The 26,774-nt window shown below is 44.7% G+C and overlaps 2 protein-coding genes across 3 annotated transcripts; both read left to right on the plus strand.

The window, feature by feature from the left end:
- Positions 1-11,434: 11,434 nt before the first annotated feature.
- On the plus strand, positions 11,435-16,418 carry LOC101282550 (zinc finger protein 594; the record flags this gene model as incomplete). The annotated part of the gene is made up of 1 exon (XM_033422613.1): positions 11,435-16,418. A coding segment is annotated over one exon (804 nt), but the record flags the coding sequence as incomplete, so codon positions are not given.
- A 2,289-nt stretch (positions 16,419-18,707) lies between these two features.
- Positions 18,708-23,705, plus strand: ZNF232 (zinc finger protein 232). 2 transcript variants are annotated; one of them, XM_012531967.3, is made up of 4 exons: positions 18,708-19,105; positions 20,365-20,842; positions 21,116-21,242; positions 22,902-23,705. In XM_012531967.3, exons 2-4 carry the CDS (start codon positions 20,423-20,425, stop codon positions 23,660-23,662), a joined length of 1,308 nt encoding a protein of 435 aa, XP_012387421.1. In that variant the 5' UTR covers positions 18,708-19,105; positions 20,365-20,422; the 3' UTR covers positions 23,663-23,705. The 2 variants fall into 2 exon arrangements, with proteins under 2 accessions (XP_012387421.1, XP_033279014.1); XM_033423123.2 differs by lacking the exon at positions 18,708-19,105 and adding an exon at positions 19,125-19,322.
- Positions 23,706-26,774: the final 3,069 nt, after the last annotated feature.

The raw sequence follows: 26,774 nt of genomic DNA on the forward strand, positions 1-26,774 counted from the left end.
ATATAGCAGAGGGAGGAACACTCCCAAACTCATTCTATGAGGCCACCATCAATCACCCTGATACCAAAACCAGAAAAAGATGCCACAATAAAAGAAAACTACAGGCCAATATCACTGATGAACATAGATGCAAAAATCCTCAACAAAATACTAGCAAAAAGAATCCAACAGCACATTAAAAGGATCATACACCATGATCAAGCGGGGTTTATCCCAGGAATGCAAGGATTCTTCAATATATGCAAATCAATGTGGTAAACCATATTATCAAATTGAAGGAGAAAAACCATGTGATCATCTCAACAGATGCAGAAAAAGCTTTTGACGAAGTTCAACACCTATTTATGATAAAAAAACTCTCCAGAAAGTAGGCATAGAGGGAACTTACCTCAACATGATAAAGGCCATATATGACAAACCCACAGCCAACATCATTCTCAATGGTGAAAAACTGAAACCATTTCCACTAAGATCAGGAACAAGATAAGGTTGCCCACTCTCACCACTATTATTCAACATAGTTTTGGAAGTTTTAGCCACAGCAATCAGAGAAAAAAAAGAAATAAAAGGAATCCAAATCGGAAAAGAAGAAGTAAAACTGTCACTGTTTGCAGATGACATGATACTATACATAGAGAATCTTAAAGATGCTACCAGAAAACTACTAGAGGTAATCAATGAATTTGGTAAAGTTGCAGCATACAAAATTAATCTTTTTTTTTTTTGCGGTATGCGGGCCTCTCACTGTTGTGGCCTCCCCTGTTGCAGAGCACAGGCTCTGGACACGCAGGCTCAGCAGCCATGGCTTACGGGCCCAGCCACTCCACAGCATGTGGGATCTTCCTGGACCGGGGCACAAACCCGCATCCCCTGCATTGGCAGGCGGAATCTCAACCACTGCGCCACCAGGGAAGCTCGCACAGAAATCTCTTGCATTCCTATACACTAATGATGAAAACTCTGAAAGAGAAATTAAGGAAACATTCCCATTTACCATTGCAACAAAAAGAATAAAATACCTAGGAATAAACCTACCTAAGGAGACAAAAGACCTGTATGCAGAAAACCATAAGACACTGTTGAAAAAAATTAAAGATGATACAAACAGATGGAGAGATATACCATGTTCTTGGATTGGAAGAATCAACATTGTGAAAATGACTATACTGCCCAAAGCAATCTACAGATTCAGTGCAATCCCTATCAAACTACCAATGGCATTGTTCACAGAACTAGAACAAAAAATTTCACAATTTGTATGGAAACACAAAAGACCCTGACTAGCCAAAGCAATCTTGAGAAACTAAAACGGAGCTGGAGGAATCAGGCTCCCTGACTTCAGACTATACTACAAATCAAGACAGTATGGTACTGGCACAAAAACAGAAATATAGATCAGTGGAACAGGATGGAAAGCCCAGAGATAAACCCACCACATATGGTCACCTTATCTTTGATAAAGGAGGCAAGAATATACAATGGAGAAAAGACAGCCTCTTCAATAAGTGGTGCTGGGAAAAGTGGACAGCTACATGTAAAAGAATGAAATTAGAACACACCCTAACACCATACACAAAAATAAACTCAAAATGGATTAAAGAACTAAATGTAAGGCCAGACACTAAAACTCTTAGAGGAAAACATAGGCAGAACACTCCATGACATAAATCACAGCAATATCCTTTTTGACCCATCTCCTAGAGAAATGGAAATAAAAACAAAAATAAACAAATGGGACCTAATGAAACTTAAAAGCTTTTGCACAGCAAAGGAAACCATAAACAAGATGAAAAGACAACCCTCAGAATGGGAGAAGGTATTTTCAAACGAAGCAACTGACAAAGGATTAATCTCCAAAATATACAAGCAGCTCATGCAGCTCAATATCAAAAAAACAAACAACCCAATCCATAAATGGGCAGAAGACCTAAATAGACATTTCTCCAAAGAAGATATACAGATTGCCAACAAACACATGAAAGGATGCTCAACATCACTAATCATTAGAGAAATGCAAATCAAAACTACAGTGCGATATCATCTCACACCAGTCAGAATAGCCATCATCAAAAAGTCTACAAACAATAAATGCTGGAGAGGGTGTGGAGAAAAGGAAACCCTCTTGCACTGTTGGTGGGAATGTAAATTGATACAGCCACTATGGAGAACAGTATGGAGGTTCCTTAAAAAACTAAAAATAGAACTACCATACGACCCAGCAATCCCACTACTAGGCATATACCCTGAGAAAACCATAATTCAAAAATAGTCACATACCACAATGTTCATTGCAGCTCTATTTACAATCGCCAGGACATGGAAGCAACCTAAGTGTCCATCAACAGATGAATGGATAAAGAAGATGTGGCACATATATACAATGGAATATTACTCAGCCATATAAAGAAACGAAACTGAGTTATTTGTAGTGAGGTGGATAGACCTAGAGACTGTCATACAGAGTGAAGTCAGAAAGAGAAAAACAAATACCGTATGCTAACACATATATATGGAATCTAAAAAAAAAAAATGGTTCTGAAGAACCTAGGGGCAGGACAGGAATAAAGACACAGACATAGAGAATGGACTTGAGGACACGGGGAGGGGAAAGTGTAAGCTGGAACGAACTGAGAGAGTGGCATGGACATATATACACTACCAAATGTAAAATAGATAGCTAGTGGGAAGCAGCCATATAGCACAGGGAGATAAGCTTGGTGCTTTGTGACCACCTAGAGGGGTGGGGTAGGGAGGGTGGGAGGGAGACGCAAGAGGGAGGAGATATGGGGATATATCTATATTTATAGCTGATTCACTTTGTTATAAAGCAGAAACACACCATTGTAAAGCAATTATACGCCAATGAAGATGTTAAAAAAATATTTATCAAGAACTAAAAAAAGTTAAATAAAAAATAAATTAAAAAAATAAAAAGCTTGTGAAAATGTAAAAAGAAAAAAGAGATGAGTCATCTTTAACCTGATAACTGATATTGGTAATTAGGCCCTGCATTTATATCTGTGCATTGCATATCTGTGCAATCAAACTCAATCGTCAAATATTTCTTGTACCCTGAGCTACTGATAGATTGTATATGAACTTACACAAATCAGCAGATAAGAAAGTTACTGAATGGGACAGTGTAAGGCAAGAATTTCGAGCTCATATCTTTCCTCAGTGGGAGTGGCTTGTGAGATGCACAGAGGGGATCAGTGGTTCTCAGCGGGGGTGATTTTGCCTCCGAGAGGACATTTGGCAATGTCCAGAGACATTTTGGTTGTCGCAACTGAGAAAAAATATTGGCATCTAAAGACCAGGAATGTTGCTAAATATCTTACAATACATAGGTCCTCCCCAACAAAGAACTATCTGGCCCTAAGTGTCAATAGTGCCATGGTTGAGAAACCATGCCCTTGGATATTTAGAACACGTCACCTGGGGCCACTTAAGCAAGCACTTCAGTGTGATGTGGGTGGTGGCAGTGCATCCCAAGGGGAACCCAGAGTCTGATAGAAAACTGTAGTTTGATGAACTGTTTCAGGAGAAGCAACGTGGTGTAGTGGAAGGAGCACAGATGTGGGTTTGAATCCCAGTATGACATATTGGCTTCAGGACCTGGAACAAATTATGTAACCCTGATCCTTATTTTCCTAATAAAATGGTGATAAAATTATCTACCTCATAGTGTAATTGTGAGGTTTAAATGAGAAAACTGAAATTACTGTTGACACATAGAAGGACATCTAGAGCTTCAATCATGTTAAAATAGAAGATGAAGTATTTACAAGCAAAATATATAATGTGTAAGATACAGTGGAGTCCCATGGCTGGTATAAAGAATATGACCCCCTGGGACTTCCCTGGTGGCACAGTGGTTAAGAATCCGCCTGCCAATGCAGGGGACATGGATTTGAGTCCTGGTCCGGGCAGATCCCACATGCCGTGGAGCAACTAAGCCTGTGCACCACAACTACTGAACCTGCGCTCTAGAGCCCGAGAGCCACAATCACTGAGCCCACGTGCCACAACTACTGAAGCCTGCGCGCCTAGAAGCTGTGCTCCGCAACAAAAGAAGCCACCGCAATGAGAAGCCTACGCACCACAACAAAGAGTAGTCCCCACTCGCCACAACTAGAGAAAGCCCGCGCGCAGCAACGAAGACTCAACGCAGCCTAAAATAAATGAATAAATAATTAAATTTATTTAAAAAAAAAAAAAAGAATATGACCCCTTAAAGTTCAAAGCACTGGGGGCTATGGCTTCCCCAGAGGGGCATCCTGAACAGTAGTGGGATGTCTTGAAGTGGAGAAGCCCATCCACATCATCCCTGAAAGCTGGCTCCTGGGGAATTCCCTGGCAGTCCAGTGGTTAAGACTCAGTGCTTTCACTGCCCTGGGCCCAGGTTCGATTCCTGGTTGGGGAACTAAGATCTCCGCAGGCCGTGTGGTGCAGCCAAAATAAAAAGAAAGAAAGAAAGCTGGCTGCCTGCCTGTGGATGATGTGTGGCACGAGGGGTCCAGGAGCCTGCCTGCCCCCATCACCTGCCTCAAAGGTTTAAGCTCTTTAGCAACTTCACATAAATTACTGAATGGTCTTTTTATATCAGAATATCTTTAAATATATTTGAGATGCAAAAGGAATTCAAAATAGCTATCCTCAGTGATACACTTGGATTAAAAATTAAAGATACTTAAATTTTTTGAGTTATCCCAGACTCTGTTCAAAACCTTTAGCTAACCAGAACATATTTGCCTTCTATTTTTATAAAAGAAAGGAATTGGAAATTAATTCTGAAAAGAATTTCCCCATCTCCTTTACCTGTATTTATAGTGCTGTACAGTGAGAGTGATGTTTTTTAGGATAAGCAGGATATTGAAAATGGACTTGAAGGTAATTTAATGCAGTGGTTTCTGACTTTTAAACACCAAAGCCCTCTTTTTTACTCCCTTGTGCCCTGTGTTTCAAAAGCTTTTGTTTGCCAAACTGCATTTATTAAAGAATAATTCTTTTATTTTTTGCTATTCAAATTCATGTATAACCACTAATCATACTTCTGATTGGTATGACATAACCAGACTTAAGTATTAAAATTCCTGTCCAATTTGTAAACCTGAGTGCCACAGAATAAGATCTACCTGTTAGGGAGTAGCCTACACTGGAACTTTGGGAAAAGAGCCTGAAGGATGAAAATTTACCTTCATGAGACCTTAAAAAGCTAAAGAACTAAACTCAGGACCAAAGCTGAGAGAGCATCAAATCTCTTTGAGGAACAGGGGTGATTGGAACGTGGGTTAAGCGTTGGCTCCATGTAAAGATTTCATAGGAAACAAGACTGCTACAACCTGGGGAGAGAGAGTGTGTGAATATAGTAGAGGAAGGGAATGTTACCCAATAATGTGCCAATTTAGTCCACTTTTCTTAATTTTTGATGCCCTTACTTAAAGAAGCCACCATCTTCATCTCGTGTTATTACCACAGCCTCCCTGCTTCCATTTCTGTACAGAGCAGCCTGAATGATCGTTCTTTAGAATAAATCTGATAGTGCCACCCCTCTCCGGACTTCTGCAGTGGTTTCCCACTAACCTGAGCCTGAAGCCCAGTCCTTAGCGGGGACACATGTCCTGATCTGGCCCCATTCACCCACTCCTTCGATAAATATTTATTGAGCTTCTAATATACCACAAGCACTGGGGGGTATGAAGAGCAGAAACAGACAACAGTCTCTGTCCTGGAGCTTATTTATAATAGCAGAGGAGAGATTAATTAGAATCTTTTTTTTTTTTTTTTTTTTTTTTGCGGTATGCGGGCCTCTCACCGTTGTGGCCTCTGCCGTTGGGGAGAGCACAGGCTCCGGATGCGCAGGCTCAGCGGCCATGGCTCACGGGCCTAGCCGCTCCGCGGCATGTGGGATCTTCCCGGACCGGGGCACGAACCCGTGTCCCCTGCATCGGCAGGCGGGCTCTCCACCACTGCGCCACCAGGGAAGCCCTAATTAGAATCTTAAGTTAAATTACAACCATGGGAACTGGCACGAAGGAGAGGCATGATACTGCAGTGGGGACCTTTCTGCAAAGTGCTCACCTTTCTAAACCCAACATTTACCCCTGAACTATCTGCAGTTCCCCAAGCACCTAGGCACTACCCTCTTGCCTTTCCACGAGCTGTTCCCTCTGCTAGGAGGGCTCTCTCCCTCCTTACCTAGCTCCACTATTTTTTTAGTACTTCCCATGTGTTGGGTACTGTGACAAGGACTTACCACCAATTTCCTCTTGCATTCTTTGGCTCAGTCTTAATTGGTGGGTACTACTGTTATCCCCGTTTTCTACACAGGAAATTAAGGTCAAGAAGGCGACGTAATTTGCCCAGAGACCCGAAACTAGCAAGTGAAGAAACTGGGATTCAAGCCCAGGACTGCCTGACTCCAAAGCCCATTTTCTTAGGCACTGAAGTACTGTGTCTCCCAACTCCTTCACGTTCACCTCATTCTCCCCGGTCGCCTTCCCTGACACACACCCAGTCGGAGTTGAGCGCTTCCACCCTGTTCCCACTGGCCACAGCCACCACAACACAGTAATTTTAACTTTCTAGTCACCACACTAGACGGAGCACACCCTAGACAAAGACCGGATCTGCATCTTTGCAAGCTCAGTAACTGGGGAGGAGACTGCAGCTCACGTGGGTGGAAGTGCGGCGTCCCCACTCCCCGGGCTTGTCTAGGAAGACCGGAGGACTGGACTTGGTGGCCATCCGGTTCTTGCGCCCCGGGGGTGCGGGGCGAGGGGCGGGCTGGCCTGACCCCGAGCCTCCCCTGGCTGGCCGCGGCTCCACCCGTGACAAGTTGCTGGTGGGGGTGGGGGGGACACAATGGCCGAAGTGGCGGAGGTAGCATTAAGTGATGGGGACACTGAGGGTGGCCCGGCGGCGAGGCCCCGTAGTGGCGGTGCGTGCGGCGCTGGGCTCCTGGGCTCAGGTCTCTGGCTCCGACGGTCTGGCCCAGCCGCCAGGGCCCCAGTCAGTCACGGTCTCATCCCGTGGTCTTCCGCTCGCAGCCCCAGCCCGCAGCTTTGAGGTCCTCCGGGCGGCCCACCCAGCCCAGGTAGGCAGGATGGCCCTTCCTGGCTCAGCGCCTCCAGGGCTGTTATCTACGGGAGCAGAGACCGTACGGGATGCGGCCAGGCCGGGTGCGCTGCCAGTCCACACACAAGGCGGTCTCCGCGAGAACCGAGTGCAGGAGAGTGAAGGGGACAAGGTCATGCTGGGTAAGGAGCTTCTTCAGTGACTCCAAGAGTTATTTATGGGGACCTTGTGACCTTCGCAAAACGAAGTTTCTTCTGGGTTGGATGAGGGTCAGGTTGGTGGCTTCTTGGATTTGGAACAAGCATCACAGACCTCTGAATCCCTCTGGGATACAGAACTGTCTCTGTTCCGTTTTGAACTATTATCTAGAAAGTCAGGCTCACTGCGCCAGTGCTCGTCCCTCCCACCCCCACCCCCAAAAAATGCCTCTAGCAAATAAAATGAGACATCCTGATGCCTTGCAGTAATTCCTGCACTCAACTAAAGTAAGTTAGATTTGGTACAGTAATAAACCGAATTAAAGGTTTCTGAACAGTGATTAACATGACGAAAGTGATGCATAACTAACAGCATTGTCCAGTCTGAACTGAAGCGGGAAAATCTTGGTGTCAAGATCATTAACCAAGTAACAAAATTTAAACTATCCATTATTTATTGAGCGCTAACTCTGCCAGGTGTCATTTTAAGCACTTTACATGTATTTAATCCCCACAAAACCTCTTTTAAATGCTATTACTGTCCACATTTGACAGATGAGGAAACAAAGGCACAGAAATGTTAAGTAACTGAAGGTCACACCGCAAATAGATGGTAGAGGCAGACAAGGCAGCCTATGTCCAGAGCCCATGTTCCTAATGACTATGCTCCAGTCTCTTATGGTAATCTACTGAAATCTGGAAAGCCATGAGTGGTGCCAGGGGGAAATTACGGGAATGGAAAGAATGACATTTTTTTCTGGAAAATTAACTGGACTTCATAGTAAGCGTATTAGTTTCCTAATTACCACAAACTGAGTGGCTTAAAACAACAGAAATTTATTCCCTCACTGTTACGGAGGCTACAAGTCCAAAATCAAACTGTTGGCTGGGCCATGCTCCCTCTGAAGCCTCTAGGGAAGGATCCTTTCATGCCTCTTCCAACTTCTGGTAGCCCTAGGGGTTCCTTGGTTTGTGGCAGCATAATTCTAATATCTGCCTCCATCTTCATATGGTTGTCTTACTTCCGGTTCTCTGTCCAAATTTCCATCTTTTTTTTTTTTTTTTTTTGCGGTACGCGGGCCTCTCACCGCTGCGGCCTCTCCCGCCACGGAGCACAGGCTCCGGACGCGCAGGCTCAGCAGCCATGGCTCACGGGCGCAGCCGCTCTGCGGCATGTAGGATCCTCCCGGACCAGGGCACGAACCCGCGTCCCCTGCATCGGCAGGCGGACTCCCAACCACTGCGCCACCAGGGAAGCCCTCCCTCTTTTTATAATGACACCAGTCATATTGGATTCAGGGCCCACCCTAATGACATCATCTTAACTTGATTACATCTTCAAAGACCCTATATCCAAATAAGGTCACATCCATAGGTGCCAGGTAGACATGAATTTTAGGGGGACACCATTTAATGCAGCACAGTAGGGAAAAATTATTCAAGAATAATGTAAGATTAGGAGCTTGGGGCAGGGCATTACCAGAAACAAGAATATTAGAAAAACATGTCAGTTTCAGAATTGTAAATTTAGAAATAATCTGGTTTCCAAGAGAAAATACTCACCATTTCATTTGGTTGTGAGATATAGATTTTGTTCAGGAAGTCCAGCTGGCTCTTTAGCTGGGCCTTACGCTCTGATCACCAGATTTCAGGGTCTGGTCCTACACTTTCCAGGTCCAGAATTTTACTTTGTCAGTGTACCTATCCAGAATTATTCAGGCCAGGGAAATAGACCTACCCAAACCACAAGAAAGTGGTATAAAAAACAGGGGAAAATACAACTGCCTGATCAGAAATTGAGTGGGCTGTCAACACATTTTCTATCTAGGAAAACGTATAGAGGAAGGTAAATTCTAATCAGAAGTTTGCTTAGGGCTTCCCTGGTGGCACAGTGGTTGGGAATCCTCCTGCCAAAGCAGGGGACACAGGTTTGAACCCTGGTCCAGGAAGATCCCACATGCCACGGAGCAACTAAGCCCATGTGCCACAACTACTGAGCCTGTGCTCTAGAGCCCGCAAGGCACAACTACTGAGCCCGCACGCCACAGCTGTTGAAGCCCATGTGCCTAGAACCCGTGCTCGGCAACAAGAGAAGCCACCCAATGAGAGGCCCACACACCACAACGAAGAGTAGGCCCCGCTCGCCGCAACTAGAGAAAAGCCCGCACGCAGCAACAAAGATCCAAGGCAGCCAAAAAAAAAAAAAAAAGAAAAGTTTGCTTAGTGGGCATGGAAACAAAGCAAGGGCATTGTCAGGTAATATTAATGCAGATGTCATCCTGCTCTGATCACTTGGTATATCTACGTGCTCTTGGGAGGAGGGCAGGTGTCTGCCAAGGGGACAGAGAATACCCCCATGAGCTGGAGTGAGCACCCTCCCCTGAACCAGTGCTGGAGGCACAGGCACATTTTTGCTCTCTGAGTCCATCTTTTCTAGATGTAGAAACCTAGTGTTTCTTCATGTCAGGTTTAAGACAATTGATTAAGTTCCCCTGTCTTGATTATTATAATCATACTCCATCCAGTGCTCCTCTGAAACCAGGTCCTGGTAACTGTGATTGGACTTAGGAATTCCAGGATTTCCTTACCTCTTTGAGTTATTTCTGCATGTGGATAATTTCAGCCATTATATGTTGATACTTGCTGGTTTATTATTAAAGAGTAATCTCTTCCAAGTTCTATTGGCATCTTTACTTTGCTCCTTTGAAGGGATAGGAAGCCCACCCATCCTTCCTTTACCTCCACTACTCTCTATACTTCCCCACAGACTTATGTAATCCGGCACAGTGCTGTGTTCTTACTGGGCCCAGAGACAGCCTCTGCATTTAAAGTGGTGCTTTGAGGCAATTACTTTTCAGTCCTTCATGGTTGACAGTTGAGATAAAACTACTTGCCATTCTTCTCCCTATTTATTGGGTATATCCACTAAATGGCCAAGAAGATGAAACTGTAACTAAGGGTCTCACCTCTCAGGCAAAAATATGTCATAAACAACTCTTGAAGTATCAAGGTTGCTCACCATGATCCACCTAACTGCCCTTCTCACCTCCAGAGGTGAGCTCCCAGCAACCAAGTTTATCCTGTGTGATACCCCCTAGCCCCTACCACCACCGATTACAGTCAAAGTCAACACTTGACCTAAACTGGGATAACTGATTCTCTTTTCTAAGATTTTGGAAGTGGAACTAAAGAAATCTAGTTAATACAGGGCTGGTCTTTTGCATAAAGGAAATTTTAAGATCCAGGAGCTAAGGTACTAAAGGAAAAAGACAGTTTGCCGAGAGAATGATGTGGACTCAAAGTCTGATTCAGTAGCTCTCCCGTGTGTTTCTGACAATCAGCCGAGTTTGGGAACTGCTTTTATAGACCATAGAGGCCAAAGTTAGGTTTAGAAGGCTTTCTCTTTCCCAGATTATAACACCATTTTTGAGAATCTAGAAGCTTAACCCAATCATAGAAATGTTTTACTTTGAACATTTGTTTCCCCTTATAAGAATTTCTTTTCTCCTAGCATAGTGGAGGGAAGCCACATATATGTAATGAATGTGGGAAAGGCCTTAAATCAAAGCTCAGATCTGATTATCCATCACAGCATTTATACTTTTAACTTATGTTTCAGATAATGAAAAGAAAACTGAGAAGGAGGAATGGAAGCTAAAGCAGGAAATTTCTGAAGAAACAGGATCAGGACACCCAGTACAAATACCCCGTGGATCTAAATTCTTAGGACCCAGGGAAAGTGAGAACAGCTTGGAGAGGCAACAGGTAAACTCAGCAGAGGCTGGACTGCTACACTCTTCTTTTGAGGAAAAGGGGTTCAGCCAAGTGAGCATTACCCTTAAGAAAGGAAAGCTTGACATTGATAAGAAACTGAGAATTTGTGATCTGACCCCAACCGTTGCACATCAGAGAGTTTCAACAGAGGAAAGAACCTATAGGTGCAAGGCATGTGGCCAGAGCTTCAAACAGATGTCAGGACTTACTCAGCATCAGAAAATCCATACCGTAAAGAGAAGCTGTTAGTGCAACGAATGCGGAAAGGTCTACACCAGGAGCTCTAACTTGGTTATACGTCAGAGAATTCACACGGGAAGGAAGCCTTATGTTGGTGGTGACTGAGGCAAAGATTTTAGCTGAGCTCCAATCTCATGTGACATCCACAAATTCATACCAAGGAGAATCCCTATGAATGTAATCAGTGTGGAAGAGCTTTCAGGGGAAGCTCAAACCTTATCCTGCACCAGAGAATTCATAGTGGAGGGAAGCCATATGTATGTAATGAATGTGGGAAGGCCTTCAATCAAAGCTCAGATCTTATTATCCATCACAGCATTCACAGTGGAGAGAAACCCTATGAATGTAATGACTGTGGGAAAGCATTCAGTCAGAGCTCCCATCTTGTTAACCACCAGAGAATTCATACTGGGGAGAAACCCTATGAATGCAGCGAATGTGAAAAAGCCCTCCGGCAGAGTTCCCTTCTTATTCAGCATCAAAGAATCCATAGTGGAGAGAAACCCTACAAATGCCCTGAATGTGGGAAAGCCTTCTGTGGGTGCACAGTTTCTCTTAAACATCAGAGACTTCATATTGGAGAAAAACTTGAATATGAGAAAGCTTTCAGTTCAGATTCAGAACTTAATGGACAGGAGAGAATTCACAAGGAAAAGAAATCTTATGAATATAATGAATGTGGAAAAACCTTCCTAGGCAGCTCAGATCTTATTAGATATCAAACAATTCACACTGGAGAAAAACCTTTTGAATGCAGTGAATGTGGAAAGGCCTTCAGCAGGAACTCAGTCCTTATAGAACATCAGAGACTCCATACTGGTGAGAGGCCTTATAAATGCAGTGAATGTGGGAAAGCCTTTAGGGGGAGTTCTCAACTTATTCAGCATCAAAGAATTCACAGTGGAAAGAAACCCTATGAATGCAATGAATGTTGCAAGACTTTTAATTAGAGCTCAGACCTTATTCGACATCACAGGATTCATAGTGGAGAAAAGCCCTATGAATGTAATGAATGTGGAAAAGCCTTCAGATGGAGCTCAGACCTTGTTAGGCATCAGAAAATTCACACCGGAGAGAAAGTTCATGAATGTAATGAGTATGGAGAAACTTTCAGTCAGAGCTCAGGTCTTAGCATCAGAGACACCACACAGAATCCTAGGAAGACAGTAATGATAAAATGTCTATATATATATATATATATATATATATATATTTGTTTTTAAATACTGTTGTGTCTACCGTTAGCCATCGTAACTATAATACTTGGAAAATTCTAAGCTTCTTAAGAGCAATTTTCATCTGATTCAGTTTAGAGTGTTCAGCCTCAGGCTGTGTGCAGATTTGTCCTTCCTAAACACTTTCCACAAAGACCTTGATGGGGTAAGCCTTTAATTACATTTTCACTCCTTACTTTATCATCAGAGGTTCCACACCACAGGGAAATCTTGCAAATGGAAGAACTTGCTTGTAAAGCACCTACATCATCACAAAATTGTGTCCTTGTGTGTCTTCTTCAGCAGCACCAGGAATCTAATAACTTTTCCCATCTTTTTATCCATAATATGAACTGTACCAAGGGAATATAAGATAGGTGTGATATCCTGAACTCTAGAATGAATGGCTCTTCCTGGGACAGAGTCTAATCCAAAAGTCTGAAAATGGTCCTGATGTTTTCTCATTAGAATAAATGTCAATAAATAGAGTAGATTAGGGAGTTTGAGCTTGTTCTTCCATTCCTAGTAAAACCAGATACAGAAGCAGCTAGTTTAATTAGGAAAAGAAAGTGACTAGTAAATCATAGGACAGTTACCTTCTTTCATATAAGGGTAGAAGTTGTGATGAAATCTCTTCTGTAGGATTTTAAAGTATAATGGCATTTTGGAATCTGACATACTGAAATCCAGGTTCTGTCACTTTTAATCTATGTAATCTTAGGCAATTTTTTTTTTATGTTTCTGAGCCTTGGTTTTCTCATATGTAAAATCAAGATAACAATATCTCCCTTGGGCTATCGTGAAGATTAAATGAGACAGTTTTGTTAAGCATTTAGCAAAGTTCTAGACACATAGTATACAACAAATGATAGATGTTTTTATCAGTAGTTCCTATGGGCAGTGTTTATCTAAGGCATTTTGAAGGAAAGGAGACAACATATTCTCCCAGGCTAAAGCCTTCTGGAAAATTACATGATTCTGCATTTCCTGATCCTACTTGAAGTCAGAAGGGGCTTGGCTTAGTGTAAGTAAATGGTAAGGATTGGGGAAAGTGGGGGTGGGGGGGATTTATACAAATTTTCAAGGATGCTGTATCTTTTTTCTTCTTTTATTTATTTATTTTTTTTTGTGGTAAGAACACTCAACATGAGATTAACGCTCTTAACAATTTTTTAAGTGTATGACACAGTCTTTTAACTATAGGCACAGTGTTGAACAGCAGACCCCTAGAACTTACTTATCTTCCATAACTGAAACTGCACCTGCCAAATAGCAACTCCCTATTTCTCCCTCCCCCCAACCCCTGGCAACCACTATCCTACGCTTTGCTTCTGTGACTTTGACTATTTTAGGTACTTCGTATAAGTGGAATCATGCAGTATTTGTCCTTCTGTAGGATGCTGTATCTTGGAATAATAAAGTTAGCAGTGAATCTGAGAAAAGTTATATAGCACTATAGAGTTGAATTAAGATTTTTCTTGGAGAGGCTAGCGTTAAGCTGAAAGTATTAAGAAGTCAAATCAATAAGTATCTTGCAAATATGATAGTGAACTTTAATTCCTGTAGGTGGCTTAACTGGTTTTGAGACAGTAATAATCAGAGAAAATAAGGAGGTCTCAACTTTTTCACATGGTAGAAGGCAACAAACAAAAGTCCAGGACCAGATGGCTTCATAGGCAAATTCTATCAAACGTTTAGAGAAGAGTTAACAAAACCCTGATACCAAAACCAGACAAAGATATCAAAGAAAGAAAGAAGGAAGGAAGGGGGAGGGAGAGAGAGAGAGAAAGAAAGAAAGAAGGAAAGGAAGAAAGGAAAGGGAAGGGAAGGAAGAAAGAAAGATGGAAGGGAGCAAATTACATGCCATATCATAAAAGGCAAATTGTAGTGAGTTGGAAAGTCTCTTTCGACCATCTGAACTATTTCAAAGGAGTCAAGGCACTGTTGTATGGTTTAATTTTTGTGTTCTTATAACTCATCGGGTCTCCAGTCCAGTGACCTTTCTATCCATTGTCCCTCCCTGGTTTTTACCCTTTCCTACTAGATACCTCTGTCCAACACTTCAGCCACTCTTTTACCAATATCCTTTTTGCCTCATTCTTCAGTCACGTGTACCTGGCCAAAAGAAAACTACCATGGACAGTCCTAATTGTCCTTCCCTGTGCCTGCACCTGGGTTGAGGAAGACAATCACAAACCTAGGGAGACATAGGCCTTTGGACACTCAACACTAATACAATTCTAGTCGGCACTCTCTCCCATTGTCTGTCATACCACTTAACACCTCCCCCTCTCTTTGCACATCTAACCACCCACCCACCGCCCTTCTTAGCATGCAATCTCTTCACAAAGAAAGTAGAGACCTTTGCACAGAAACATTTTCAACTTTCTGCTTCCATTCCTTTCCCTCACACATCTCTCATATACTGTACCCAACTTTGCTCCCTTCTTAATAGAACTGCCTTTTCTCATATCTAGGGGGTCACCTTTCTGTCTGTGCCTTCTATCCCACTCCCTCTGGGACCTCACCGCATCCCATTATCCCAACTCCTTCCTGTATCTTCACCTCTCTTCTCCACTGCCCCTTCCCAGCTGTGTACAAATATGTTCAAGTATCTTGCATCCTAAAAACCAAACAAAATTCAACCCCAACCCATTTTTTCCCTATATCATCTCCCTTTGTAGCCAGTTTTTGCAGGATCTTAGTTCCCCAACCAGGGATCAAAACCGCAGTGAAAGCACAGAGTCCTAACCACTGGACCACCAGGGGATTCCCACATTGTCTCCAATTCTTAACTCTCTTCCTCAACCCATTGAGGTCTCTCTCCCAACACACTATCAAATCTGTCTTTACCAAGCACACCAGTGACATTGGTCACTAAATCTCCTCTTGAGCTGGCTCCTTTCCTCCAAACCATTTCTTCCCTGAAGCAGGATGGGTTTGAATGTAGCAGTTGAGGATGTTGAAAATAGAGCAGGTAAATATGTTGATGTCCTTTGGCTGCAGCTAGAGTACAAATAATTTCTCCTTTCAGCTTCTGAATCTCTCATGAAATAAAGATTTGGAGGAAATTTCTCCCTACCTCTGATGTTTATGAGATTAGAAGACCTAAAATTCTGGTCAGTCATGTGACACTATGCCCATGTCTTGTATGGTTGGGCATGAGTTAAGCCTATGGTGAAGAGGGCCTTGAACAGCTGGGGACGAGTTTGGAAGGACTGGTTTCTCTGTCTCTGGAGTTTTATTAGAATCTTGGGTAAAATGATTTTTCCTCATTACCTCTGAAGGGTATCCATGACCATTTTTTGGATGTGTGATCAAGGAGACTGTACCCCCATGTGCTTTCTTTCCTCTTAGCATAAAGAATCTGGATCAGATCTGGCAGCACCTTGAGATCCTGAGAGTGAAAGTGAACTTGGCTTCTCTGAGCCTTGGTCTTCCATTGCTGTTCTACTTGCCTCAGAACTGTTCACCTTTTTAATCCATCATACACACCACTATTTGATTTTCTTGAAATACTGCTTTTATTATCTCACACACAGACATGCAAACTCACATTCAGAAAGTAGCCAGTGGCTGCCCATTACCTAAAGTAAAAGTTCTTGGCTTGGCATTTAGTTTGAGGTCTGGTCTAATTACTGTCCCTAAACAGCTAATGCATTGTCCTGACTCTTATCTCAGGCTCTCCTGATCCCCTGCGGCATTCAGAGTCCCCACCGCTTAAACTAACTTTTTCTTTAAACACAGACAATGTGTCTGACAGGTTCTGGCACACACTCAATTCTTTAAAGGAAAATGCCTTGTCGCTTTTTTTTTTTTTTTTTACATTCATTGTAAGAAAAATTCAAACACTGAAGCATGACTTGTTTGAATGAACAAACCAAAGTCCTTTGTTTCTCCAGTCTCACAGCTTACAGCAAGCCATAATTACATTGTAAATCTTTTATGCATGTTCTTTTTTCTTCACACTCCCTACACATTTAGCTTTTTTTTTTTTTTTTTTGCGGTACGCGGGCCTCTCACTGTTGTGGCCTCTCCCGTTGAGGAGCACAGGCTCCGGACGCACAGGCTCAGCGGCCATGGCTCACGGGCCCAGCCGCTCCGCGGCATGTGGGATCTTCCCAGACCAGGGCACGAACCCGCGTCCCCTGCATCGGCAGGCGGACTCGCAACCGCTGCGCCACCAGGGAAGCCCCACATTTAGCTTTTTGAAAGCAGGAAACTACGTTTTTGTATCCCCTCTCCTCCAACCCAGACCTAGATTTACATATATATTTTTGTTCAATAAATGTTTGAATGAATGTCCAAGTTTATAATTTTCTAGTTTTGTGGCAGTTGTTGAAAACTATAGTCATCACAGGAGCACAGTATGTGTAATTTCCTTTCTTTTCTTTCCATTCCAGATGTAACCATAAACTAGTCACTGCAGAAAAAAATTCAGGTTAAATTATATTTTGCTTGCTTGGTCAAAGTATCCATTTATTTCAAATTAAACTTGGTGACTGGTTTCTAGTTGAGTGTTTTTGTTGTTTTGGCTGTGCCACGCAGCTTGTGGGATCTTAGTTCCCTGACTAGAGATCCAACCCGGGCCCGGAAGTGAAAGTGCCAGAGTTCTAACCACTGGACCTCCAGGGAATTCCCTCTAGTTAAGTATTTTAATGATTCCCATTTAAAACTCAGTTGTTTGCCAGAAAGTGGTGCTTCATGTTACATCTAAATGTAATTGCTCTCTAGCACTTTCTTGGGGCCTTCTTACCCACCCCTTGCCACCCCCTGCCACCCCCAGTCAGGGTTGTTTTATATACATTTGGCTGGTGCACACAATTTTGGTAATTTGTATTTTGCCAGAAGATCATCCATTTCATCTAGGTTTTCCAATATCCTACCCTAAAGTCCTACCCTAATGAAATGGTCTCTAATTCTTTTCATCTCTTCTGGTTTTATGGTTATGTTCTATTTCTCATTCCCATTCTGGTTAATTTTTCTTTTTCTTAATAAGGCTCTAAACAAGTTTATCGGCTTTATTGCTCATTTCAAAGAAATTAGCATTTGAATTTATCTCTTCTTTTTAATTTTTCCATGTTTTTTTTAAAGTATTTATTTACTTATTTATTTGGCTGCACTGGGTCTTAGTTGCAGCATGGGGGATCTTTTTTTTAGTTGCAGCCTGTGAACTCTTAGTTGCGGCATGTGGGATCTAGTCCCCCTGCATTGGGAGCGCGGAGTCTTAGCCACTGTGCCACCAGGGAAGTCCCCATTAATTAGTTTTTATTTTTACTGATTCACTCTTCTTTGCTTCTTTGGGTTTATTTTACTATGATTTTAAAGTTTCTTGGGACTTCCCTGGTGGCACAGTGGTTAAGAATCCGCCTGCCAATGCAGGGGACACGGGTTGGAGCCCTGGTCCGGGAAGATCCCACTGGCCGCGGAGGAACTAAGCCCGTGCGCCACAACTACTGAGCCTGCACTCTAGAGCCCGTAAGACACAACTACTGAAGCCCGCGCACCTAGAGCCCGTGCTCTGCAACAAGAGAAGCCACCACAATAAGAAGCCCATGCACTGCAACGAAGAGTAGCCCCCGCTCGCTGCAACTAGAAAAAGCCCGGGAGCAGCAACAAAGACCCAACACAGTCAAAAATAAATTAATTAATTAAAAAAAAAGAAAATTCAGCTTAAAAAAAAAAGTTTCTTAAGGTGACTTAAATTGTTTTATATCTATTTTCATTAACAAGTGAGGTAGTTAAGGTTATACATTTTCAAGCATGGCTGTTGCTAGGTCCTATAGATTTTACCACGAAGTGTTCTGTTTATTGCCTGTCCCTAAACAGCTAATGAATTGTCCAAATTCTTATCTCAAGCTTTCTTGATCCCCCCTGCAGAATTCAAGAGTTTGTAATTTCGCTTTTGATTTCCTCTTTTGATCCAGTTGGATTCTTTTCTTTCTGATTTTTACTAGTTTGCTCAAGTTCTAGTGCATCCTATTTTTTCCCTTGTTAATTTGGACGTTCTACTGTACTTTTCCATTCTCATAATGGTTACCTCCCCTAGAACTCATCATCAGACGCATATTTCTCTCATTATTGGAAAAGAAGATGGCAGTGATTTCCTCTATCAACAAGTCCTTTTTCCCCTACCCCAGTAAACTGCAACCTTACATTTCTTTTTACTCCTCCGCAGGGATTGTTTTTTATTTACTAACGGACACGCATAGGCCGGTGGTTGGGAATATTTTCTCCCTGGGGGTAACTTCCTCCTCGGCTGTGACCCTTTAATCAGGTCTGGGAAGATGTAACGAGAAAACAGAACGTAGAGGAGGAAAGGCTGCAAAGAGGCCACGCACAGGCTGGAATTTCCCTGCCGTTTAAATCGGCTTGGACGGCCCCTGGGCCTACAACTGAACAGAAAAGCGAGGCCCTTCAGCCATTAAGCCAAAAGGCCCGCTCACGCCGGCCCCGCTCCCGTGTCCAAGGACTGCGATTCCCAGAGCCCTCCGCGACCGGAGAGGTCGCGGCCGCGGGTGCGCAGGCGCACACCTGCCCCCGCGGGTGGGCTGGAAGCGCGCTACGCAGAAGTGGTCAGATGGGAGCTCCGGGACCTGCGAGGTGAGTCTTAGCGGCGGCGCCCCGGGTGTCGCTCTTTGGCCCGCGCTGCTATGGCCAGTCCCGGAAGGCAGCGGCGGTTTCTGCAGTGAGCACACCCCGCAGGCAACCCTGTGAGGAGCCGAGGCCAGACCGCGCGGAACGGTGTCTGGGTCCCCACGGTTCCCGCGCCCGGTTGCACGGATTACGTCACGTGTTGTGGAGGGCGGTGGCTGGCCCGGTGCGCCTCTTCTCTTCTCTGGAGATCCCAGGGGTTAAAGTGAAGGGTGGGGGAATTGTAACTGGTATGGAGGACAGCCCCCTCCCCAGGCGATCGGGCGGTCCCCTGCCCAGTGCCGTGCGCAGGAGTTCAGCTGCGGGCCGGCGCCGCCGGAACATCACCCCGAGAAACAGCCTTCTGCGCTCGTCTTCCGTGCTTCCTTTGTCCTCGGCCAGCGCCCCTGTTTGTGTGCCTTTAATGGCCTCTGGGTGCGTCCCACCTCCTTCCCTTTAGATTTTCCTGACGCTGGACACCTTACCCGAGACCACGTCTTGCCCATAGCAGCCGCATCTCAGGACCCTACTACAGATCCTGGGCGTTTGAATAAGATTGCCTCATTGGAATTTTAAATTTTTCTTTTGTTGTGGCCACTACAGAAACTTGAGAAAGAGTGGAGAGGCCATCTGGGAGGAGGCTGCCTCTTCAATACCTCTGAGAGTCAGTCACCTTGCACTGAAACGTTTCTCAGCTCTGAGCTCTGGAAACTTGGGTTTTGCTTAAGACTTGTTTCTTCCAGTGGGATCCCGGAACACTTTTTTTTTTTCCTGCTGTTTTCTCCTGCTATAGCATTTATCTAGTTGTATTATCTAGTGTAGCAAACTTTTTACATATCTGTCTACCAGATTGTAAGTATCTCAAAGGCAATGACTCTTACTTGGAATAAGAATCTGGAGAGGAATGGAGAAAAAAGTATTAAAGGGTATAGTACAGGGTTTGGCTCTTGGTAGATTCTGAGTGTGTGTTAATGAATTAAAAAAAAAAAAAGAATGGGGCTTCCCTGGTGGCGCAGTGGTTGAGAGTCCGCCTGTCGATGCAGGGGACGCCGGTTCCTGCCCTGATCCGGGAAGATCCCACATGTCGCGGAGCGGCTGGGCCCGTGAGCCATGGCCGCTGAGCCTGCGCGTCCGGCGCCTGTGCTCCGCAACGGGAGAGGCCACAACAGTGAGAGGCCCACGTACAGCAAAAAAAAAAAAAAAAAAAGAATGATTTCTACTTGTTACAGGGTGCCCCTGAAAGACTCCTGCTAGTATGGGCCTTCTACAGAGCCAGTCCAGGCTAGGATGGCTGGATCACTAACAGCAGCTGAAACTCTGGCCCTTCAGGATACACAGGGTCAAGAGAAGATTATGATGATGGAGCCAAAGGAAGAGGAACAGTCTTGGGAGTGTGAGACCAGGCTACATGGGAACCGCTCTCCCAGTCAGGAGATCTTCCGCCAACGCTTCAGGCAGCTCTGCTACCAGGAGACTCCTGGTCCCCGGGAGGCCCTGAGCCGACTAAGGGTGCTCTGCTGTGAGTGGCTAAGGCCCGAGAGGCACACCAAGGAGCAGATCCTGGAGTTGCTGGTGCTGGAACAATTCCTGACCATCCTACCGGAGAAGCTCCAGTCCTGGGTGCGGGGACATCACCCTGAGAGTGGAGAGGAGGCTGTGACTGTGCTGGAGGATTTAGAGAAAGGACTTGATGAACCAGGACTGCAGGTGGGAAGGGGAACATACGATCTGTTGTGGGAGCCAGATCAATGACCTTCAGGCTGGACAGAGGGGCAGCAGTAGGGGGAGTTGCCAAGTTCAAAACTCTTTGAGGCCAGGCAGAGCAGTGAGTGTGTGTTTCTGTGTGTTTTTTCTGCCCTCAAGTCCTGAATAAGACTCTAGCTCCTCTTCCTGCCCCTGTGCTGACTCTGAGGAGGCTCTCCAAAGTCTCCTTGGAAGCTTTGGCTCCACAGAAACCGAGTGGTGCCTGATCACCTCCAGGTCCCAGGCCCGGTACACGGACCTGCACAGGAAGAGCCGTGGGAGGAGAAGGAGCCTGTGGGAGCAGCCCAGGAGAAACCAAGCATCCAGCTCCAGCCTAAGGAGACCCAGCCTTTCCCAGAGCGTGGTGAGGAGCAGGATTCTGTGGGGAGGGAGAGGAGGAGGAGAGTGTATAAAGGGCACAGAGGAGGTGGTCAAGAGTTGGCTATCCTCATCTTGCCCTTACTATTCTTACCTCTTAGGTGAGAGACGTAGCCTGTTTCATCACTCACAAAATTAGGAATAACGATAACCTACCTCATGTAGTAGCTGTAAGGATTAAATTTCAATCATAACCTGGCTGTAAAGCCTCACCAGCATCTCCGGGCTTTAGAGTGCCCTAAAACAGGACCAGAAAATACTTCATTCACTTCCTGCCTCATCATCTCCACTGCCCTGGGCTACAGGCCAGCCTGGAAATCTATTTCAACTTTCTCATGACTCCCAAAACATACTTTTTAAGCCATAACACACTCCGCGTGAGACACAGCCTGTCATCACCTTTATCTACCACCTACCCCCCACCTAAAAGCCCTATTTGATACTCTCTTCCATCTACACTTCTGCCCTTCAGATTCACCACAAAAGCTTCCTTTCCGGCCTGCCTTCATCCCCACAAACATCCTCTCCTCCTTCCTACGGCAAACTCTAGAGGGAGAGCCTCAGGACCACACACTGGCCTTGCTGAGTGCTGTATAACCTCATGAACCATCGGGAACGTGACATGAATATTTTGCTAATCAAGAAGACTCTATTTAAATACTTCATTTTACACCACAACCCCACCACCATCAGACAAAAGCCCATGAAAATTCAAATTCTTGTTGGCAACAAAATGGGAAAAACTAGAAATGGAGATTAATCTTAGTGTCTGCTCCATAAGTATGTTTTTATTTCCCAGCACTTCCCTGCCTTTCTTGCAGAGTTCTCCTTGTCTCCTTTACTTCTGTTTTGTAAGTCTCTCTTCAAAGCTAACTACTGTTTGACTTTTTTTTTCAGCAAGCATGTTTCAGATTTCTTTAACCACAAGCATTTAACCTGAAAAAAAATGTATTTTTAAAGTCTTGCATTACCTTATAGCAATTGCTTTTTGTCCTCTTTAGACTACAGAAAGCATTACAATTAAAAGACAAAAAGCGTTAGAGATGTTTTAAAAACCAAAATGCAAAGCACTCTTCTCTTCGTTTTTTAAGGAGCAGGTCAAAGGGAAAGGCAGAAAGCACCAAGAAGGCAGTCGTCCCTTCAGTAAAGGAGCCAGCTGCTTGGGGATCCTTTTCTGTGGCTAGAGATTTGTGGGGCAGGGAATGACGGGGAAGAGGTGAAGGTCACGGAGTCAGGAGGAGCAGGGTCTTTGCGCGTTTAGGAACGTCCCTTTTCCCTCAACCTGTGATTCTCATTTTTCCCTTCCCACACATCATCACTCCCTAGTTTCTTGAAAATATTATTTTTGCTCATATTTTTTAAGAGTAAATCCTAAAAAAGAAGGTCCTGCCTTGAAATTTATTTTTCAAATAACATTTTTGCAGTGTTCCATTAAGGAAAATTTAGAAAAAACAGATAAGGGGGAGGGGGGAGAAAAAAGGAGAAACCTTCTCCCCTACACAATCCCATCACCAACAGATGACCAGTGTTCATATTTAAATGACTTTCCTTCTGAATTTTGTCGTGTGTGTATATTGAATATTTTTTAAGCTTTTATTTTCATGCCAGAAATCCTAATCCAAGTGTCATTTCTCCATACATCCAGAACAGGTATATTTACATTTTCCATCAGTTGTTGCAGAAGATGATGCAGAGCCCAAGGACAAAGGGTCGTTGCCAGAACCACCCATTACTGACGTGGAATCACAGGTGCTCAGAGAAAAACTCACCACCAGCATCTCTACATTTGAAGCTGCCTCTGAAGTTGAGGCCCCTTTAGAGCAGCAGCAGAGAAATCTCAAAGGGGAAAGGCTGAAGAAGTCCCCCGCTCAGGGGAAAAGCTTCAGGCAGATGGTCGTCACCCTTAAGACAACTCCCACAGGGAAGAAAGACCATGAATGCAGTGAATGTGGTAAAGCCTTCATTTATAACTCACACCTTATAATCCACCAGAGAATCCATTCTGGAGAGAAACCCTATAAGTGCAGTGACTGTGGGAAAACTTTCAACCAGAGCTCAAACCTCATTCAGCATCAGAGAATTCATACAGGAGAGAAACCCTACGAATGTCATGTGTGTGGGAAGTCCTTCAGGTGGAGTGCTCACCTTGTTCAACATCAGAGGGTTCATTCAGGGGAGAAGCCCTACGAGTGTAATGAGTGTGGGAAGGCCTTCAGTCAAAGCTCATATCTAAGTCAGCATCTGAGAATCCACAGTGGAGAGAAACCTTTCCTATGTAAAGAATGTGGGAAGGCCTACAGATGGAGTTCTGAGCTTATCAGACATCAGAGAGTTCATGCCAGAAAAGAGCCTTCCCAATGGACTGTGGGTGAGAAAGTCTCCAGACAGAATTGTACTTTTGTCTGATCAGTTTTAGGACTATATTCCATAAAAGTTATAAGCACCTTAAGATTTTTCCTGTGTCTTTCTTGATTTAGGAAAAAATGTTTACCTAGTCCCACCTTCAGCTCATCGCCTCATGCCCTCTGTTTGAGATGACTGTATCAACTAGCATGCCTTTGGCTGCGAGTAACAGCCAAGATGCCGACTTCATTAGGGTTCTGGGCCTGGCACAGAGCAGCTCTGCAGGCAGTGGCCATCCTATATTAGTATTATTGTGAATGGGCCTTTGGTCCTGGCCCTTCCTTGGCCCCATACTGAGCTGCCTCTTGGGACAGGGTCACATCTACAAGTGTCCAGGCATGAGACAAACCACACTTGTTCTTTGAGCAGGAAACGTTTAATACAAAGAAGTGCTAGCTAGTAAAGGGGGATTATCTGTTAAAGGAGGTAACGAGATCTTAATATAGGAATAGCAGCATGGGGAACAGCTACTACCTCTAGGACTGAGGGAGAGCATCAGAGGAAGAAGCAGACCTAGGAGAGCCAACCCTCCCCCGCACCCCCAGCCCAAGACTGGACAGGTGAAATTCAGGCCTGACTGGACAGGTGTGGCTGCCCCAGGGGTATGTGCGAGCTGGTCTGTACAGGCTTGCAACAGCCAGTTCTGCACTTCTTTTCGCCAGCCTGCACTGAAATTGGTCATGGTGAGAGTATTCATGCCGTGGAAATCAGGAATGCTACAAATCAGGGCTTTTCTTTTTTAACTAGTTGTTAAATATTGACACTGGCTGGTGAAGTTCATCAAGGCGCTGCAGGTCAGAGCAGGAAGCCACTGGTCGAGGTGCCCGCAAACTCACCAGAGGACGGGTGCTGCACTGTAAGGACAAGAAGGAAAACTACCAGAAGGACAAGCCCCTTCCTCTTTGCTTTGTCCCTCCAGTGCCCTTTACTGGCAAAGCCTGACACTGTGCCAGCTGGCAAAGGGGAGATGTCGACAGTTCCAGCTCCAGTCTCATAGAGTACGGCAGGGGACGGCAGACTTGGAGTGAGGAGGTGATTACTTGCTAACTGGCCCGTGTTATAAACTCCTTTCCACCTCAGGACCTCTGTCCTCATTCTCCATTCCCTAACTCCATGCTCTCCTCCCAGATAGTTACATAAGTCACATTTTACTTTGTCTAGATCTCCACTTAAGTGTCACCTCTTGAGAGAGGCCTTCCCTGACTCTGAGATACAAGTTTTATTTCTCTCTCACGTAAATGTCCAGACATGAGCAGGTGGTCAGCAAACAGCCCACAGGCCAAATCCATCTTGCGGCCTGTTTTTTTAAAGCCCACAAGCTAAGAATGGTTTTTGCATTTTTTTAAGTGTAAAAAGCAGGAAAGAAGAGTTAAGTGACAGACTGTGGCTCACAAAGCCTAAAATATTTACTTCTGGCCCCTTACAGGAAATTTTTTTCAAGCCCTGGTCTAAGGGACAGCTCAGTTTAATTTCACCAGGTACGTCAGGGACCCACCTTGCTCCTCTGTCCCCTGGATTAGGATGTGTTTGTCTGCATGGTTGATGCTGGATCCTTACCGTATCCACATTCCATTTCCCAGGAAGAGTGAAGTAATGGTCTCAAGGACTGGCAATTTCCTTTTCATCAGGTGTCGCAGAAGGGGACCCAATCCTTTGGTGAAGATTCAACTACACAGCCACATCTACCTACCAGGGAGGCTGGAAAACACCTCTAGCAGGGTGACAATTTGCCCAATTAAAACTGAAGGAGAGAACAAATTTGGGAAGACCATGAGCGTGCTCCACCCCATGGAACATCTCCCCACTTCTGCAGCCTGGTGCTGCGGACTGACTGGCGAAGGAGAGTCCTGGTCCCTGAAAGGGCAGAGCAGGATCTGGGAGGCAGATGATGTGGTCAAGACGTCAAGGGTATGGATTGGAGCTCTGGTCTTGGTGGTGGTCACTCCAGAAATAGCCATCATTTTAACTGCAGCACCCTGTATTCATCACTGAAAAGAGCTGAAACCAGAATATTTTGTAGGCAAAATGTTGACCTGAGGCCATCTCTTCTGACTTCGTTAGTGCAAAAGAAGCTATTCCAACAGCAGAGGTTCTGTATACTTAGTTTGGTTGTATTACAGGAACTAGTTCTGTATCCAAGAGGGGCTCCTGGGATTTAAAGGTGCCATACTGGTCCAATCATAATCTGTTCGTGTTTCTATGTATGAGTGCCCTGCTCACATGTGCATTTTGGAATTCACTGATAGCAGAAAGTTCCCCTAGCTGTGCAGCTGAATAAACAAAAGAACTTGTACCTGCTAACGAGCGTGGTCTTTTGTCCACAGCAGGAGACAGAGGAAGAAACAGATTGTTCCCCCTCTCAGGAAGCTGACAGGCAGCCTGTAGTTGAGAGAACCCTTTCAGCAGCAGTGGTCAGTTCAGCAGTGGTGGGCTCTGCAGGCAGGCAGCCAGTACAGATCCCAAAGCTCAGGACTCACTAGCTGTGCTGATCCTGTGAGTTCATGAGGGCTGCCCGAACAAAGTACAATAGACTGGGTGGCTGAAACAATAGAAATTTATTTTCTTAAGATTCTGGAAGCTAGAAGTCCAAGATCAAAGTGTTGGTAGGGTTGGTTTCTTCTGAGGTCTCTCCCCTTGGCTTGCAGATGACCACCATCTCCCTGTGTCTTCACATGGTCTTCCCTCTCTGCATATCTGTGGCCTAAATTCCTCTTATAAGAGCACCAGTCATCGTGGGTTAGGGCCCACCCTAATAACCTCATTTTAACTTCACTACCTCTTTTTTTTTTTTTTTTTTTTATGTACGCGGGCCTCTCACTGTTGTGGCCTCTCCCATTGCGGAGCACAGGCTCCGGATGCACAGGCTCAGCGGCCATGGCTCACGGGCCCAGCCGCTCCGCGGCATGTGGGATCTTCCCGGACCAGGGCACGAACCCGTGTCCCCTGCATCGGCAGGCGGACTCTCAACCACTGCGCCACCAGGGAAGCCCTCACTACCTCTTTATAGACCCTATCTCCAAATGCAGACACATTCTGAGGTACTGGGGATTAGGACTTCAACATGAATTCTGTGGGACACATAACTCAGCCTTGGGTAAATCACTCTCCTAGTCTC

Source organism: Orcinus orca, chromosome 19 (genome assembly GCF_937001465.1).
Source record: "Orcinus orca chromosome 19, mOrcOrc1.1, whole genome shotgun sequence".
Classification (NCBI taxonomy): Eukaryota; Metazoa; Chordata; class Mammalia; order Artiodactyla; family Delphinidae; genus Orcinus; species Orcinus orca.

Excerpts from the sequence above, each read along its gene's own strand:
- ZNF232 (XM_012531967.3), top strand. The coding sequence starts at position 20,423 with ATGGCTGGATCACTAACAGCAGCTGAAACTCTGGCCCTTCAGGATACA. Across the intron at positions 20,843-21,115 it reads TTGATGAACCAGGACTGCAG|GTCCCAGGCCCGGTACACGG; the intron begins GTGGGAAGGGGA and ends GATCACCTCCAG. Across the intron at positions 21,243-22,901 it reads CCAGCCTTTCCCAGAGCGTG|AACAGGTATATTTACATTTT; the intron begins GTGAGGAGCAGG and ends CCATACATCCAG.